At 40.4% G+C, this 20,048-nt stretch overlaps 1 protein-coding gene across 2 annotated transcripts in view; it reads left to right on the top strand.

The window, feature by feature from the left end:
• ITGA8 (integrin, alpha 8) overlaps positions 1-20,048 on the top strand; it is a 205,515-nt gene that overhangs the window by 65,194 nt on the left and 120,273 nt on the right. For both annotated transcript variants that reach the window (XM_011934275.1, XM_011934276.1), the window contains 2 exons: positions 6,432-6,637; positions 10,638-10,829. In XM_011934275.1, coding sequence (XP_011789665.1) covers positions 6,432-6,637; positions 10,638-10,829 — 398 coding nt within the window. The remainder of the gene's footprint in view (positions 1-6,431; positions 6,638-10,637; positions 10,830-20,048) is intronic.

Genomic DNA, 20,048 nt, shown 5'->3' with positions numbered 1-20,048 from the left:
CCTCTGACGTGGTGGTGTGGGAGGTTGCAGGTTAGGGAGAGGGTAATGGGAGAATTCTGTACTTTCTGCTCAAATTTGCTTTGCATCTAAACAATCTAAAACTGCCCTAAAAAGTAAAGTCTATTCATTAAACTTGTTAAAATAGAAAGAGAGGGGAGATAGGGAGTATTTGAAGGGATACAATCCCCAATTGGGTAGATCATGACGGTCTTAGGGTTAAGAAGCCAGCTAAGGAAACACCTAAGGGAGGTGAAGACCAGCCATGGTGATCTAAGGGGGAGGGAGGAAGGAGTGTTCCCTGTGGAAGAACAAAAGCTGTGTATTCCCTGAGGTGGGAGCTCCAGGCATATTCAAGAACCCGCGGAGAGCTGTGGAGCGAGAACCCCAGGGAGCTGGATCGTGAAGGTGTGCAGGTCACTGCATTTACTCCAGACCACTGCACACAGTGCACACAAACTCTGCCATGGACTAGAACAAGTCCATTTCCAACTTGTTACAACGTCCTGTGAGCCATGGGGATTCCAGGTGAGCAGTACCTGCTCAGGCTTCATGTTATCAGCTGTGCTCTGTCTACCAGCTCTAGATGGTCACAGAGCCTTCTGGAACCCTACTTCCATGCACCAGGGGAGGCAGGAGAGCGGCTTGGAGGGCAGTGAAATGACTCTGTCAAAGCAACAGCAGTGGAGGGAGATGGCAGTGCTTGCACTCTGCATGTATTTTGAAGTTACAGTTGAATGCCAATCTTATCCTGAAAGCAGTTAATTTAAAAATAAATTGCCTTCATCTTCAGTTATTTAAGTTGTAAAAATAGCTAATTTGGGAGGCCGAGGTAGGCAGATCATGAGGTCAGGAAATCAAGACCATCCTGGCTAACACAGTGAAACCCCATCTCTACTGAAAATATAAAACATTAGCTGGGCGTGGTAGCGGGCACCTGTAGTCGCAGCTACTTGGGAGGCTAAGGCAAGAGAATGGCGTGAACCTGGGAGGCAGAGCTTTCAGTGAGCTGAGATGGCACCACTGCACTCCAGCCTGGGTGACAGAGCGAAACTCCATCTCAAAAAAATAAAAAATTTAAAAAAATTTTTAAAGTAGCTACTAGGACTGCCATTCAAGATTTCCAACTTGGGTGGACTGTAATTGTAATCACAGCCTTTTAGTCGTTTGGAAAGAAAATAGCTAAAGAACTTGAAGGCCAGACATAGCATGCCATCCAGTTTTTGTAATGCTTCCAAAAACAAGGTTTCTAAAAAAGCTTCAAAATCTCAAAATCAAGGCGAAAAAAAAAAATCCCACTGTAGCCTTTCATATATGCACAGACACATTTCTCCCCACTGACGGTCACACAAGCAGCAGGGGCTCTTCCCCTGCTGTACGGATTCACTCCGTGTGTTCTCTTCCACGGGCCACTCCTGTTTTGAATCCTCAGGACTTTGCCCAAGTTTTGCCTTATGCCCTGCAGGGCACCGTCCTTCCTGGAAACATGCGCATTCTAGTCTATAGTGAAGTTTTGTGACAATGTTTATAGTACTTTTTTTTTTTTGCCACGTGAAGGAAAAAAAATATTATGAGAAAAGGACCTCATTGGCTTCCTGTTGATCAAAATAATATGGTAGTAACAAACACATAACTGTTTTAAAGTAATAATTTCCTTCTTGATGTTCTTAAAAATTGCTATGCATACTATTTTTTTATTACATAGTATTTTCTGAATTCTTTAGAGTACGTTGAAGGATATTTGCATTAATTTACTAACACCATTCATAAAGGTAAAGTACCCACAGATTCTCAGTATATCATTTGCTGTTTTTAATTACTTAGATGTTATGTAAATTCAAAGTCCTGTTATATATAAGTATGCCCTGGAAGTAATTGAGACTGGCCAAAGAAAGGTGAAAGATAGACAACTCAAGTGAAGTTTGAAATTACAACAAGGATGATATATATATAATATATTTCATAGGGTTTAAAAAAATCACTTGGTTAGGTCATTGCTAATGGTTCAGGAGTCAGGACTTCCCTGCACACACACATTTATGGGCTTGAACCAGACTCTCCTTTCCCCAAGCTGGAGATAGTTAAGTACATTTGTGCACAAGGCTATCTAGTGAACATTGTTGGAAAACATATATTCTTTGAAAACTAGGCAACAAAAACAAGGTCCCTAAAAGAGCTCCAAAATCTCAACATCAGGAAAAAAAAAAAAAAAAAGACAGCGTCAGTAAGTGACCAAATAAATTAACTGGTAGAAATTTTCCCCAATACTTTTCTATTAAGAAAAATTCTCCCAGTATGATTGAATGGACAGCAAACATTTAGACTTAACAGTTGTGTGCATGCTGGTTGATGGTTAATACTATCAAGCCTGTGACAGTTTTGAAAATATAAACAAGCTGTGGAGATTATCTTCAGTTTCACTATCTTAAGACTTCCATTGCTACGAACTCTGTCAATGTAAGCTTTGTTAGGAATTTCTGAACAAACTTGTTAACAACAAATGGAGATGGTATTTTTCATCTCGTGCGTAAACAAGCAAATATGTTTTCATTTCTTATGGCTTTTGAGCCTTATAGTAGTTATACTACTTCAGAAATTCACTGAATTACAATTTAATCCATTGGATACTTTCTATACTACCATTGTTTCTAACCTCTGTAGGACCAAAAGGAGCCAAATTTAAACAGATTCTTAGTGGTTAACTTGAGAATAATTTACAGAAAAATCCAGTTGAAAGGAAACAGCTTAGGGAACTATATTTTTATGCTAGATTTAGTGCAAGTATGTTCATTCATACAGGACATATCATTATGATTGAATTAGGTAGAAAAATCTAAAAAATTAAACCATAAAGAGTTTGTAAATTAATTTCTGTAATGTAACTGAAGTGACATTAGTTCTTACCTATCAAACAATTAGGCTGATTTGATATCTACTATCTAGTCCACTAATCTGTATTCTTTTAATAAATAACTAAATTCTGAATATCAGTCATGAGCATTAGCATGCAACGTGTACTACTGGGGAAAAATAAAGAAACAGAAAAGTTTCTATGTTAAAGCAATACATGGCTTAGCCTGTTTTTTGTTGCTATAACTGAGTACCAGAGACTGGACGATTTATAAAGAAAAGAAATGTATTTCTTATACTTCTGGAGGCTGGAAGTCCTAGGTCAAGGGGCCGTCTCTGGTGAGGGCCTTCTTGCTGCTGGCGACCCTCTGCAAAGTCCTGAGGAGGTGCCAGGCATCACATGTCGACGGGGGCAAGAGGTTTCAGCTCTGTATTCCTTTCCTCTTCTTATAAATTCACAAGTCCATATTAGGGCTCTGCCTTGATGGCCTTATCTAATCCTAATTACCTTCTAAAAGTTTCACCTCCAAATGCCATTAACACATGTATCTGAAGATTAAGTGTCCAATACATGAAATTTGGGGGACATATTAAAAACATAGTAACTTATGCACACTGTTGGGTTGCCTATAACATGAACCCAGGTGTGTGATTTTTTTTTTTTTTTTTTTGCTGCCTTCATAGTTGTGTCTTTTCCAGAGTGTTATGCAATTGGAATCATACAGCAGGTAGCCTCTTCAGATTGGCTTAACTTAACAATGTACATTTAAGGTTCCTCCATGTCTTTTGATGGCTTGATAGCTTATTTCTTTTCATTGCTGAATATCATTACATTGTGTGATGTACCACGATTTGCTTATCCAGTCACCTATTGGAGACTGTCTTGGTTGCCTCCAAGTTTGGGCAATTATTCTATGCACATTTTTGTGCATATTTTTATATGTATATGTTTTAAATGCATTTGAGTAACTCCCAAGGAGTATAATTTTGTGATTGTGTGGTAAGCCTTTGTTTAGCTTTGTAAGGAACTGCTAGACTGTCTTCCAAAGTGACTATCATTTTGTATTCCCATTAGCAATTAATTACAGTTGTTCTACATCCTTGCCAATGTTTGGTACCATCAGCATTTTGGATTTTAGCCATTCTAAGAGATGTGTAGTTGTATCTCATTGTGGTTTTAATTCACAATTCCTAATGACATATTATATTGAGTGTCTACTCATAAGCTTGCTTGCCATCTATCTTTTTTAATGAGGTGTCCATTCACATCTTTTGCCCAATTTTTTTTTTTTTTAAGATGGCGTCTCACTCTGTCGCCCAGGTTGGAGTCCAGTGGTGCGAGCTCAGCTCACTGCAAACTCCGCCTCCCGGGTTCAAGCAATTCTCCTGCCTCAGCCTCCTGAGTAACTGGGACTACAGGCATGCACAACCATGCCTAGCTACTTCTTGTATTTTTAGTAGAGACGGGAGTTTCACCATATTGGCCAGGCTGGTCTCAAACTCCTGACCTCATGATCTGCCCACCTCGGCCTCCCAAAGTGCTGGGATCACAGGCATGAGCCACTGTGCCTGGTCTTGCCCAATTTTTAACTGGCTTATTTTCTTATTGTATATCATGTACATATAATATTGATTGTAACAATATATAGTATATAATATGTAATGATGATATATGTTATTGTTACATATTTTTTTCTTCATGGGGTTAATTTTTAAGAATTCTTTGTACATTTTACTTTTACAATTAAATTTGTTGGAATGCCCCTGGCACCAAGCATGTCTAGACACTCACTGTACCCTCACTCTACTCAGGGACACTTGGTTTGGCTCACAACACCTCCACCTGGAGAACACACCTCAGGATCCCACCCAGGTTCAAACCCATCTCCTCCATGGAACCTTCCTTAGTTTCCTCCAAGCACCCAGCCTCTCCCTGGTCCAGGGTACCCAGAATTAATTTCATTGTCTCATATTATTTTTCCCAATCTGCCTTGTTTATCGTAATATGGGTAGTCATTTAACCTCATTTGTAAGTTATTAGGGAATGAATTGGTTGACCTAATAGTCATCATTGCATTAAAGCCACTTATCAAAGTACCTTAAACATAGGAAGAACACAGGATGTCTTTTGATTCAGACTGAAGACAATAGATAAATATCACAGGGAAGGCCAGAAATTGGAGAGAGGGTAGGTCAGAGTGATGTTGGAGTGTCTTGTAGACTGCTCAGATCTTAAAGAAAATTTCTTGTTCTCAGTAACTGTTCCCACCTCGTCCCTGACTTTTGATGTAAACTATATTAAAGATGTATATGAGCCATTTGATATGGAATCTGTTATTAATGTGTTATTTATACATATTACTGATTTTATGTTACTAATGTTATTGATATATCTTAATTTTTAGGTATTAATATATTGCATATGAATATAGTATTGTTTCTTGACCTTTATATTTATATAATATAATCCATTTATATAATTAATTTTATATATTTCATACATTAATGTATTAATATACATTGTTATATATCATTCATATACATGAATTATTATAACTAAATTATACTAATAATATTTTAATCAGTTTGTTTGGCAAACTTCAGCATATTACCTAATCTACATAGGCATAAAAGTCAAATGCAAATATATGTTCCTGCCTCAGGTCGCTCTTGAGATTACTGCATCTGCCAAGACATTGCATCTGTAGACAAACTTTAGTAGAGGCCATTAATTTAGGTCAAATTATGTATGTATATATAAATTTTGGTTGGTGTGACTTTTAAAATTTAAAAATACAAATCATACATTATACATTTTTAAAAAATCAAATCACTTAGAAGGCTTATAGTGAAGTTTCCCATTCTAGTCCTCTTCCTGCCCACCTGGCTCTGTGAAGGAAACACCTGTAACCACTGTTTTATTTTTTCTCCAGGTGGTTATATCTTTATCTCTAAATAATTTGCCTGAATATCTCTTGAATTTTTTTTAACCTTAAAAATTACATATTAGTTTTTTTGCTATAATCTATGTATGCAAAGAATATAAATTTGTATTTGGGCTGAGAAGTTGTTTGCTACCTTTCTAACCAGCTTGATATACCTCTCTTATCTCTGTTTTATTTAAAGTGAGCTAACAAAAGGAAAGGAAAGGACAAAATTGATTTTAAACATTGTTGCATAAAAACTGAATAATTTAAATGTACAGTTATATTAATTGCAGACAAACTCTAATCTATTTTTACAAAAAGCTATTTTGTTCTTTCTTGATATGTTTTCTTTGTGCAAGCAGAGGTTCTGGAAATGCACTAAAAAGCTGAAAATGGTGAAATATCTGTGGTTTTTTTAAAGTAGACATTTTTAACATAGCTAAAATGTTCAGTGTGATAATTTAACAACTCTTATTTTCTTACAGCATGCGATTCCATAGATGTAACAAAGCAGTGAAAGCAATCTGATGACTGTAAAATAACCCTCAGAGAAGGAAAAGTACCAATGGAAATGTACTAGTCTAGTTGATTACAAATACACCCAAAATGACTCTCCTCTCTGCCAGTGCGCTGAGCTGCTTTCTTTGTTCCTTACAGACTGGATGATGTCCTGGTTGGGGCACCTCTCTTTATGGAACGTGAATTTGAGAGCAACCCCAGAGAAGTAGGGCAAATCTACCTGTATTTGCAAGTGAGCTCCCTCCTCTTCAGAGACCCCCAGATCCTTACTGGCACCGAGACATTTGGGAGATTCGGAAGTGCTATGGCGCACTTAGGAGACCTGAACCAAGATGGATACAATGGTAATGTGAACCAAAGTGTGGAAGTCATTTATGTGTCGTCACCACTGCATAAAGGAAGCCATGCCTGTTTTAAAGTATTCAGTAGGGTGTGTGTGGGTACAGTTATTATTATGACTGATTTTTAATAAACTATCACAAATCGCAAGGCAGCTTTAAGTTTATACGTTTTGACTAATATAATATTACACAGAAATTTCCCTTCTCACCTTTCTGAAAATTTTTATTTCAAATCTCACAAGATTACAATGCGACACAGAGGGAAAATCTGTAACATAATTTGCTTCAATCCTAAATGTAGTATCATTGATCTCCTTGTAGAAGACACATTCAGTTATCAGAAACTTCAGAAAAACCTCATTAAGCAATGACAAAACCATACTACCTCAAAGCTCAGTCTTCAGAGCTCTGGGTAATGGTTTGAGGGTATTACTACATTTTGAAAACCTCTAAATGAATTTTAAGAGACATTGGAAGGCTACAGGCACTCCAGGTTACAATAGAAATAAGTACCTTTAAGTGTCTGCGAACTTCAAAATAACATCTCGAATGTTCGACCTTAGACTTCTCTACTTATAAGTGCTGTTTACTCACAGAAATATTTCTTATTAAATTTTAAGAATTAAAACTTTAACGCCAAAGTTAATACAGAAATAGTCACTGCTCTGAAGTCCAAGCGATTTTCTCACGTTTGATGTTGGCGATCCTGTAATAGTTCTCAGTAGTGGCAGGAATTATTTTTAAAATTGATGTTTGGATTTGGTGACTTAAAGATAGCTAGAAAACCTTCTATATGTCAAGACAAATAAATACATGTTGATATATTAGCAAGTATCCTGGCTTCTGATTAGCCTATATGGGTTATATATAGGTTATGCTGAATTTTAATTGGCATGTAAGCTTCACCTTAGTTTCAATATTTGCAACCAAGTAGTATTAAACTCCTAGCTTAGGCTTGTCGTTCTTTAGTTTAGAATTTATGAAACCCCTCCAAGTACCCTCTCCTCAGAAAAACACATACCTTCACACAAAAGTTGGCATACATTTTCAGGACTTTTAAGTTAAGAACCAAGTATAATGAATTTCTTGATTGAAGTCAAGGAAGTAAGAGGAACTTGCTCTAACAAAGTAGCCTTGGAAGTATTCACATCGGATTAGTATTCATTAGTATATTTGGCAAATGTTACTGTACTCATACATTCTTTGAAAAAAGTTCTCAGCAACATATGGTTAGTAATTTTTAAAGTACCATAAAACAAAGTACATGTAAAAAGCTTATGGTTGCAGGGAAATTTTTGTAAAGACAAGCTTACCTTTAAGTGACTTGCTGCTTTCTGAAGCTGCTCTATTCCTGATCACTCAAGTAAAATAAACAGTGCTAAATTATCTATGGAGTTGTCTTTTAAAATCATAGTTTCTTCTATTTGTCTTTTCTCTCAAACCTTTAATAGTATTTTTAAAAGATGAAAGAAGCATTCTAAATGACATAAATGGAGGTCCTAGCTTCTCTGAGCTTTGGTGTCCTTGAGTATATAAAGCAGGTAAAATAATGTCAAATTCACTGAGAGTAAACAAGGGGATGGAAGTCAAGGCACTGACTTAGAGAAAGTTAAGAAAGTGTTCCTTTTCACATGACACAGGACAATATCTTTATTTTCTACAAAAATCTGAATTTTTAGATTTTTTTTTTTTTTGAGACAGAGTCTTTCTCTGTCACCCAGGCTAGAGTACAGTGGCACGATCTTGGCTCACTGCAGTGTCACCTCCCAGGTTCAAGTAATTCTCTGCCTCAGCCTCCCGAGTAGCTGGGATTACAGGTGCCCACCACCACGCCTGGCTAATTTTTGCATTTTTGAGTAGAGACGAGGTTTCACCATCTTGGCTAGGCTGGTCTTGAACTTCTGACCTCGTGATCCACCCACCTCGGCCTCCCAAAGTGCTGGGATTACAGGTGTGAGCTACTGTGCCTGGTCTAGATAGTCTCTCTTTACTTGTTCAGAAAAAGTAGATTTATCAGTCTCATTAACGTCATGAAGACTGAGTCTCAGTTTATTCAGTCTTATCCACATGTACCCAGGAAGAAAGAGGAATGGAACCAAAAATGAAAACACATGCTGCAACCCACCGTGGGGACTAAGATGCGAATGGTGTTATTAGAACTCTTCTTCAAATACAACTGGGTACTCACGTTTATTGTTCAGGAACAATCTTGACAAAACATGTGGAAGGTAAATGGCATATCGATGTGAGTCAGGTGACACTCTCCAGGTTTCCCACTGTCCTCAACTATAGAAAGGGTCTTGCCTATTCATTCATGGGACGAAGTAATCATTAAATGAAATAATCTTTCAAAATGAGATTTTTTCCTTTCTTTTGGAAAAAGGATCTCCTAATTACCCAGCAAATCTACCTCACCTGGTCCACCCAGCCCCAGGATCTGTGATCGGATCTGGCTCTGTCACTCACTGAGTTTCTATGTGGAACGCCTCTGGCTGTTTCTCCAATGGACGACACTCCTTCTGCCTTTGGGCCTTTGTGCAGCAGTTGCTTGGATGCTATTCTGTCTGACTTTCACACTGTTGGTTGCTTCCTGTTTCTAGATTTCAGTTTCAGTGCCAGTCACAGAGACACATATTCTGACCACCTAATCTAAAAACAACAATCTGATCACTCTCCATCAAATCACTAGTTTTAAGACTCTTGTTCAGGCGTTATGGCTCACACCTATAATCCCAGCACTTTGGGAGGCCGAGGTGGACGGATCTTTTGAGGTCAGGAGTTCAAGACCAGCCTGGACAATACGGTGAAACCCTGTCTCTACTAAAAAAACACAAAAATTAGCTGGGCATGATGGAGCATGCCTGTAGTCCCAGCTACTTGGGAGGCTGAGGCAGGAAAATCACTTGAACCTGGGAGGCAGAGTCTGCAGTGAGCCAAGATCATGCTACTTCACTCCAGCCTGGGCAACCGAGTGAGACTCCATCTAAAAAAAAAAAAAAGATTCTCTACATCGCATTTATTGCTTTTGATAATTTGATTATTTTTCTCTATGCAAATTGTCTATTACTTGTACTAGAATATAAATTTCCTAAAAGCAGGAGCTTTGAGTGTGTAATTTGCTATTGTATTCACTACATTCAGCACCTTGTAGGCTCTTTTTTTTTTATTTGAGATGGAGTCTCTCTCTGTCACCCAGGCTGGAGTGCAGTGGTGTGATCTCGGCTCACTGCAAACTCTGCCTCCCGGGTACACACCGTTCTCCTGCCTCAGCCTCCCGAGGAGCTGGGACTACAGGCACCCGGCTAATTTTTTGTATTTTTAGTAGAGATGGGGTTTTACTGTGTTAGCCAGGATGGTCTCAATCTCCTGACCTCGTGATCCACCTGCCTCGGCCTCCCAAAGTGCTGGGATTACAGGCGTGAGCCACCGCGCCAGGCCCTGGAGGCTCTTAATAAATATTTGTTGGATGGATAAAAGGTAACAAATAATTTGTCATTGCAGCAGTACTACAGAATTTTCATGAAAAACATTATAAGCTCTCTAGAGTTTGATACTGCTTTTTGAGTGTACTAAACTCTATTTCTGAACATTTCTTCTGTACTTAAGAAATGTCTCTATGGCCAGGCACAGTGGCTCATGCCTTTAATCCTAACACTTTGGGAGGCTGAGGTGGGGTGAGCACTTGAGACCAGGAATTCCAGACCATCCTGGGCAATAAAGCAAGGACCCATTGCTCAAAAAAACAAAACAAACAAACAAAAAAACACCAACTATATATATTATATATATTAGCCTGACATGGTGGTACGTACCTGTGGTCCCAGCTCCTAGGGAAGTTGAGGCAGGAGGATCCGTTGAGTCTGGGAGTTTGGGGCTGCAGTGAGCCGTGATCCCACCACTGCACTCCAGCTTGGGTGACAGAGTGAGGTCCTGTCTCTAAAATGAATAAATGAAGAATTAAATACATATACACATAAAATATGTTTTTATGTCTGTTTTTTAGACATTGCCATCGGCGTGCCTTTTGCAGGCAAGGATCAAAGAGGCAAAGTGCTCATTTATAATGGGAACAAAGACGGCTTAAACACCAAGCCTTCCCAAGTTCTGCAAGGAGTGTGGGCCTCACACGCTGTCCCTTCTGGATTTGGCTTTACTTTAAGAGGAGATTCAGACATAGACAAGAATGATTACCCAGGTAAGGTTTTCTTTCTTTTCCCACGTGAGAGTCTACGTCCCGAAAAGAGTCCATTTTCTGGAAAATGCATCATGCAAAGGCAGTTTTCTTCTACAGATGAGGCTGAAGCTTAAGTGTGCTACAGGCTTTTTAAAAGTATGATTCCAGAGCGACTTTCATGAGAATTTGAAGAAAGACAAACACCGCTTCCTTCTCCTGTCAAGAGACAATGATAGAAAGGAAAATGGCTTAAAAATCTGCATTGTACATAAAACCTGTCAACTTCACAACCCAAGTTTTCATTTGAAACTCCTCAATACCATGGCTGGCACTGACACAGATGGCTTGCATCCTTTCTGGAACAAATTATTTTAACCCTTTTGAGCTCATAGTTCCTATTATAGTAAGAACCTCAACATTTCTGTCATGAAGCTCATGTTTTTAAAGTATAAATATCTTCCAGCTTGGTCCATCATAGTGGCTCACGCCTGTAATCCCAGTATTTAGGAGGCCAAGGTGAGTTGAGGTCAGGAGTTCGAGACCAGCCTGGTCAACATGGTAAAACCCCGTCTCTACTAATAATACAAAAATTAGCTGGGCATGGTGGTGCATGCCTGTAGTCCCAGTTGCTGGAGAGGCTGAGGTACGAGAATCACTTGAACCCGGGAGGCAGAGGTTGCAGTGAGCCGAGATCACACTGCTGCACTCCAGCCTGGGTGACCAAGTGAGACTGTGTCTCAAAAATATAATATATGTTTCTCTTCCAGCCATATTCTGTGATTTTCCAAAGATAGACTGAACATTTTAAAGTGGAGGAAAAAAGAACTGATTTATGATAGGAATCATAAACTATTCTTGATTTACCTAATTCCCTCATATTGAAGGCACATGGAAAGACATAAGGCACAGATCATTTATGTTTTGTGCGTGCTAGATGAAGATATTGATTTGTCTTAAGAGATTATTTCACTGTCCAGATTATTTAGCAGAGAACATCAGACTTCTTGGTTTGATGGTTTGATTTTCACTTTTATGTTTAAGATGGTTTCAATAACTATTTAGAAGTCATTAATAGTTAAATGACAGCTTCAACTACTTATAACAACCTTGTCTTTTCCACCAGCCCCTCCCCTAATTGGGAATTTTCCGTATGTAGAGCTATTTTTTGGTTTGGGGCAGCATTCAGTAAGCTGACTGCCTAAATATACATCATTAATCTCAGGACTTTGGCTTTCTTCTCTCCTCTGGGGTTAGACAGAAAGGATACCATAGCATAATATTATAAATTTGCCATAAACCTTTTATAACACTAATGGAGACGTCGTAGTGGACTCAAAGTGGATGTGGTGTTATACTGTATACTAATGCTTTCTACCTGTGGCAATTGCAAGAATATCTAGTTAAATTTATTTTCTCAGGTTACATTATGCTAATCAATGGTAGTTAGTTGTTATTACTGGGGGAGGTTTGTAGATAAAACATATCCAAATTTAAAATAATTCAAAAATCTAGGTCGCTTATGTAATTCCTACCCCAAAAATGTCAGGGTGATTAATGAAATTCAACTCCTGGGTTGCATTTTAGGTAAACACTTAGAAAGTTATTGCTATTTATTATGGTAGTCATAGATTTCCTTCCCATCCTTAGTACCAGGGAAATTGATAGAAAGGCTGTGCCTTCGATGAGGCAAAGGAAATAGAGGATGTATCCATCACATAGCCGGCCCTTCGACTTCCTTCGAAGGCTAAACATGTCCCAAATGAGAGCCAGGAAGGAGAGTAGCATGAGTCAACTTTTTTCCCCAGGAATATTCCCTTCGGGGAGAAAAAAATTAAGAGCAGCAGGAAAGGAAAAGAAAGCTAAAGTCTATGCAATGTTAGTAATCAATTACCTCTTTTTTTCTTTTTTTTTTTTTTTTTTTCTGAGACAGAGTCTCACTCTTTCCTTAGGCTGGAGTGCAGTGGCATGATCTCAGCTCACTGCAACCTCCACCTCCTGGGTTCCAGTGATCCTCCTGCCTCAGCCTCCTGAGTAGCTGGGACTACAGGCGTGTGCCACCACGATCAGCTCATTTTTGTAGTTTTAATAGAGATGGCATTTTACCGTATTGGCCAAGATGGTCTCAATCTCTTGACCTCATGATCTGCCCACCTCGGCCTCCCAAAATGCTGGGATTACAGGCGTGAACCACTGCACCCAGCCGATCACCTAATTATGTCTTTTTCTTCCCTTAACAATCAGAAATATTCACTTGAGGCCATTTGCTAGTCAACAACTTCATCTGCTCAGTCTGATGCAAACTATAATAATCAGACATGTCAGTGCAGTGCGTCTTGTCTCTGAAGTAAATGTTCTTTACTAAGGCAGGCCTGTCCATGCTGCTTGGTTGAATTCATCCGTCAAGAGAGTCTTGAGGCTTTCAGAGTTCATCTATGCATCTTAGTAGACATATGTTCTAGCCCTAATTCTGTCTCTCAAATAGGAATATGGATGTCTTGTGATTCATGATTCTACAACATTTTTCCCTGATCTTCATCCTTTAGCAAAAAGAATGCCAGTCAAAGAAGCCTTTTTAACTTGATAGCAAGATCCCAGGACCTATAGAGAAGAAACTGCCTTATAGGCAGGTGACTAGATTCCCTTAACTAGTACAGTTGATTGAAAGCTACAGGCGTAATTCAGGAATCAGACATGTAACTTTCTTCATTTTTCTAGAAATGAATTCCACTTAGCTTTCAAAGCCTCCATTTCCACCATGGTAGAGAATGTTAATCTTGCAATCACTTCTAGGTTTAGACTTAGTCTTATTTAGGTAACTATTTACTCAGATTCAAGACACCTTAGCCAGGCATGGTGGCATGCACCTGTAGTCCCAGCTACTCAGGGAGCTGAGGCAGAAGGACTGCTTGAACCCAGGAGGCGGAGGTTGCAGTGAGCCAATATCGTGCCACTGCACTCTAGCCTGGGCAACAGAGCGAGACTCCATCTCAGAAAAAACAAAAAAAGACTCTTTTCCTCCACCCTGTGTAGCCACCCTCTCAAGGAATGGAATAGAAAAGGGTTTACCTGTTGTCCAGTAATTGGGAAGAGCTATCTGGCTCACACTCATCATCTACTATTATTGGCTTCAGACTAAAGGGTAGCTCAGTCCCTTGTGGTCTTTGGGGCATTGCTCAAGCTTCTGTGGCTAGTTCTATTGTCTCTGTAGTGACCTCTGCTCAAAAGTTCCCTGTATCCTGGGCCCTCTTCATCTTCTGTTAGCCTCTTCAGTCCCCTTTTAACAAATGCTTCTGAGCCACTGTTAGGACTCAGACATGCACGGGTTGGGTATGCAGGTTCCTGTGATTTCCCTCAGGCTTATCTACCTAGATTTTCATTAGCTGTTGCCAGTTTCCACCCAGGCATCTCACTGCTCCAGCTCGATTGAGCTGCAGTCTTTGTTATGTTTTGCCTGGGAAGCAACAAAAGCCCTCTTTCCCCTAAAGGTAATTGGGTGGCCTGCTTTCTAAACCCTCTAGTTTATTTGATAAACTGTATGTTCTAGGCCTCCAAGATTGGTTTTGTGAATTTCCAAACCAGTGCTTTTTAGAACTTAAAAAGAAACAATTTTCTTTCACTCTGGGGTCCTGCTTTTTCAAATCAAAAGCACTTTGCCTTTTGATTGTGAAGTAAATGCACCTGAGAGCAATAATGTCAGCATACCCCAAAATGACCCTGGGTAGCACACACACTCCAATGTGGTTGGGAAATCCAAGCTAGGGAATCTGGGAGTGGCCATCCCAGAGATCCATTCCTTGTCTATGAGAAAGACCTGAGACCCGAGACTGTCCCAATGAATGCGGGCCGTGGAGGGGATTGAGGTCCTTTGTTTTTGGATTAATGAAGATTGCCAGGTGGAGGTCGTCAGTGGGAGGGTAGTAAGTGAAGGTGCTTTACAAACTGCATGCCTTTTGCAAGTGGTTGCAGTTCTCTTGCCCAGCCTTCTACCCCTGGACTCTCTCCCCTGTACATGGATCCTCAGTGAAACCTCATGTCTCACTTGCTGGCTCTGTTTTTCAGCCTCTTGAACATGCTGCCATCCCCACTGGAGTTGACGGGGGTTTGCTACAACATAGATTACTGTGCCTTCTGAGTTTCACAATCTCTTCAACAAATTGACTTCCTCCATCTGAAATCTATCACATCATCCTTTATAAACAGGGGTTTGCAACCTTGGCTGCACATTAAAATCACCTGGAAAGCTTTAAAAAATTCTGAATGCTCAGGCCACCTTCCAAACCAATTAAATTAGCCTCTCCGGGCTGGAGCACAGACTACAGTGATAAGTTTTAAGTGACCCTGGTGATTCTGGTGTGCAGCACTTTCAGAATGAGTCCTCTAGAGCAGTGTTTCCCTGCCAAGTGTGCAAACAGCTCACCTGGGTGTGTTTATCAATTGTAGATCCTGATAAAGAGATCGAGTGTGTGGGGCGAGATTCCTCACTTAAGGTGCGGCCCTTACTGCTGCCCTTCACACCACGCCATACAATGAGTTGTAGGGTGCTGAGCTTTTCCACTGGGGCTCTGAGACTCAGTGTGCATGCATGTTATCTGTGGGGCTTGTTAATAATGGCTGAATGCACAGCACCCCTTCAGATACTGTGATGACTGAGATGGGGCTGAGGGATCTGTGCCTTTACCCCACACCCCACTTTGGGCAATACGATCCTATAATCTTGGTGGCTCTGCTTCCGGGTCTACAGCAGTCAGATGTGCTTTTCTCTTTTGCCAAGAACCAGTTTGCTAAGCCCTAGCATTTTATTTATTCTTTACAAGGGTGTCAAACCCACCAGCCGCTCTTTTGTCCAATATTGCCTCTGTGTGGCTCCTGCCATGGTGATGCTTGGGCACACCCCACTCAGGAAGGGGCAGGAGCAACTTTTTTATTTTTTTTAGAGATAGGATCCTTGCGCTGTCACCCAGGTTGTAGTGCAATGGCACAAGTCATAGCTCACTGCAGCCTCAAACTCCTGGGCTCCTGTGATCCTCCTACCTCAGCCTCTTAAGTGACTGGGACCACAGGTGCATACCACCATACCTGGCTAATTTTTTTATTATTTATTTATTTTTTTTTTTTTTTGAGACAGAGTCTGACTCTGTCACCCAGGCTGGAGTGCAGTGGCGCAATCTCGGCTCACTGCAACCTCTGCCTCCCGGGTTCAGGTCATTCTCCTGCCTCAGCCTCCCGAGTAGCTAGGACTACAGGCGCCCGTCACTACGCCCGGCTAATTTTTTGTATTTTTTAGTAGAGACGGTGTTTCACTGTGTTAGCCAGGATGGTCTCGATCTCCTGACCTCATGATCCGCCCGCCTTGGCCTCCCAAAGTGCTGGGATTACAGGCGTGAACCACTGTGCCTGGCCACCTGGCTAATTTTTTAATTTTTTGTAGAGACAGCGTCTTGCTATGTTGCCCAGGCTGGTCTCAAACTCCTGCCCTCAAGCAATCCTCCTGCCTCAGCCTCCCGAGGAGTTGGGATTACAAACATGAGCCACTATGCCCAGGATCCTTTTAAAATTCACTCACAGACCTGTAGGCTTTCAGCCGCCCTGTTTCAAATTCTCCATCCTAAATAGATCAGAAACAAAATTCCAAACTTTGTCACTTTAACTGGTTACCTGCAGAATTTATGAGAAAACAAATGCAAAGGCAAACCTTCAAAATGCTGAATGGAAACCAGTCAAACTACTTGGCATGATTAGGGAATGGAGCACCCCTGAGAAGCCAGGCTTACTGACAGCAATGCTTTCTGATGGGGTTATGATGGGGTTGGTTTTCACACTCTTGAGATGAACACTTTCTCCTCATTTCAGGAGCCAAAATGTTTACCAGCTCTATCTAAAAGCCCAGGCAGTGTTGGCTTCCCCCAGTTTTCACTGTCTGCTGTAAAACCTTTACTGTGCAGCCTATTAAGAAATCTACCTTTAGTAATGCCAGGGCGTATACATTGCCCCATTCATAGATAGCAGCAAACACTCTTTACGTATTCTTAACACAACCTGGCTGCCTTTCACAGACAGAGGAGGGCTGATTGTGAGGTTTTATGTGTACTTTTTGTGCATTATAGCTGTTTCATCTTCCAGACTGACTCAGAATAAAGTAACACAGCACCTCAAATAACTGAAAACACAGACATGTAAAAGGTGGTTTGGTTTGTATTTATTTGTTGTCACATGATCTGTTCTGCACGTTACAGATGTTCTGTATACAATCAGGACTACCTAAGTTTTCTTGTCTTCGGAGGAATGCTAGCAAAGTGCAGGCATAGAGTCTGTTATGTTGGTAATGTTTTTGCAATTATACTAATTATTATTAATAATAATTAAGAGCCCAAAGCATGCCAGCTGCTGCACAGAGGGTAAATACGGTGTGTATTGTAATATATTATTTTGGAATCTCTCTCATGCACAGATACATATACTCAAACATCTATGCATGTGTGTATTTTTTATATGTACAATATATGTATGGACACAGAGTTTATAGGGTAAGATTGGATGACACCGCACTTCTTTTTGGAAAACATCAAACCAATTTTTAAAAAAACTATATTAAAGTTAGCCGATGGGCATGGTGGCTCACACTGGTAATCCCAACACTTTGGCAGGCCAGGACAGGTGGATAACTTTAACCCAGGAGTTTGAGACCAGCCTAGGTAATGTGGCGAAAGTCTTTCTCTACTAAAAATACAAAAAATTGACCAGGCTTGGTGGAGTATGCCTGCAGTCCCAACTACTTGGGAGGCTGAGATGGGAGAATCACCTGAGCCTGGGAAGTGTAGGCTATAGTGAGCTAAGATCGCACTACAGCACTCCAGCCTGGGCAACAGGAGTGAGACCCTGTCTCAAAAAAAAAGTTAAAGAGTCTGTGAGAACAGGAGAAGGAAATCTGAGTTCAGATTCCCATTGAACATTGAACACTGATTAGCGTAACACTTGAACAGTGATTTGCTTTCAGCTTTTCTTTCTTTATCTGGTGTGATGGGGCTAATAGTACCTACTTCACTGGGTTGCATGTCCATGCACTTTCTAGGGTGGCAGAGGATTTTTACAAAATGCGGTCAAATGGCTCAGAATAGGAAAGGAAACCAATTTGCTGATCATGAACAGAATATGAGCTACTTTACCTCACAGTCATGTGGAGTCCCATAAGATTTTGAGAAACTGCATTCTACGATGGTGGAAAGGGACAGCCTCTGTTTAAAATCTGATTTAGAGATAGAGTCTCACTCTATTGCCCAGGCTGGAGTACAGCGTCATGATCTCGGATCACTGCAACCTCCGCCTCCCAAGTTCAAGGGATTCTCCTGACTCAGGCTCCCAAGTAGCTGGGATTACAGGCATGCGCCACTATGCCCAGCTAATTTTTGTATTTGTCATAGAGATGGGGTTTCACCATGTTGGCCAGGCTGGTCTTGAACTACTGACCTCAAGTGATCCACTCGCCTCGACCTTCCAAAGTGCTGGGATTACAGGTGTGAGCCACTGTGGCCAACCTCTCATTTTTCACTGTTGTGCCTTACTGGTTACCAAAGGAACACGCTGCTCCCTTGCTACCCCTTGGCCATTTAAATATATTGAAATTCATCTAAATTCGGCCTGAAGTATGGTGATGACAGTGGAAATTGAAAGGAAGGAACTAACACAACAGTGTAAATGAAAAATAGTCAAGCCTTGATAATAATTAGCAGTGATGGAAGGGAGAGGAGGTGGCAGGAGGTAAGGAAAAGGTGGATGTAAAAAATGACTCAGATTTGAATGCAGTGTACCCAAGAAAACGATGGTCTCATGGACGGATTGAGGGATTTTGTTATGGAATATACAGATCTGATGGCAGAAATAATGTGTGGAATGATTTTCCTAACATCTACGTCAACCACCCAATACGTTTTTAGGCTTTTTACAACAAATATTGTCACTGGCACACATACATACATAGAGTCATAAGTATTTTCATTTCTAGCATCAAAATTCATTTTCTGATTCAAAATGTAGATGTGTTCAGGTCTCTATGTTGGGGTTCATTGGGAAAGAAGGATTGACCAGAGGTGTAGCCTGCATACATTAATTGAGTGAAAGCATTTTAGAGGAGAAACAGCTGTGATAGTCAGGAATTCTGAAATCCAGTGATCTGCTCTAATCCTTTTAAACGTGATTGTATAACAACACCATCTGTTAAACACATAGCCCAGGCATTGGAAGGTGGAGGAGGGGAGGTACAGATTTTGTTGAGGAGCAGAAATCCTACAGGCAAGAAAAACTGGAGGAAAACATGGGCAGAAGGCCAAGACTATCACTGCCTCATCTAGGCCCCTAATATATGATTATATCATGAAGCCATTTCAGACAATTACACTCAATGAAATAAAATAACCCATTATCTTTTCAATGAGTGTTTTGTGTGTGTGTGTGTGTGTGTGTGTGTGTTTAGTATAAGCAAACAAGTAACTCAGAACCTGCGCATGGAAGGAGGCTTTATCCAAAGGGAATAATGCATTTTAATTAAACTTTGAGCTCCTTGAAATTGTTAATTTGAAGTTTAGTTGAACTAGGTTCAAATACTATAGTCAAAGTCTATTTTTACTTCTCAAACTGCTACTCAAGTTTTGTGTGAAAAGCAAAACATTATGTTCTTATTGACTAAGATATTCGTAGTTTCATGATAAACACATTAGAAATTAGAATATTAAATTTGGGGGTAAAAATATCTCATGCATGTAGATCAAATTGAAGTAATCCAACTGGGAGAGCTCTTGGACTTGAATTGAGGAGTGCTATCAAGTAGAAATGAAAATGAGTGGAAAGTGAAACTGCCTGAGTTCTGGAACCAGTTCTCCCACGCGTGATTTTAGTAACTCCACCTCTCTGGGTCTTGCCTTCCTCATCAAGAAGTGACAAAGGTGCAGGGATTGCTCCTCCCAGGGTCTTTTTAACTCTGCACTTCTCTGATACTATCATCCCAGATCGAGGTTTCCTGCCTTTACACAGTGCTCGGTAATATTGGGTAGATTATTAAGCATCTATATTTAAAAAGAGTTAGTGAAGGCCGGGCCCAGTGGCATACCCCTGTAATCCCAGCACTTTTGGAGGCTGAGGCGGGCAGATTATGAAGTCAAGAGATCGAGACAATCGTGGCCAATATGGTGAAACCCTGTCTCTACTAAAAATACAAAAATTAGCTGGGCATGGTGGCGCGTGCCTGTA

Source organism: Colobus angolensis, unplaced genomic scaffold, assembly GCF_000951035.1.
Source record: "Colobus angolensis palliatus isolate OR3802 unplaced genomic scaffold, Cang.pa_1.0 Scaffold133, whole genome shotgun sequence".
Classification (NCBI taxonomy): Eukaryota; Metazoa; Chordata; class Mammalia; order Primates; family Cercopithecidae; genus Colobus; species Colobus angolensis.
The sequence above is the reverse complement of the archived record's forward strand: the minus strand, read 5'-3'. Positions and strand labels throughout refer to the sequence as shown.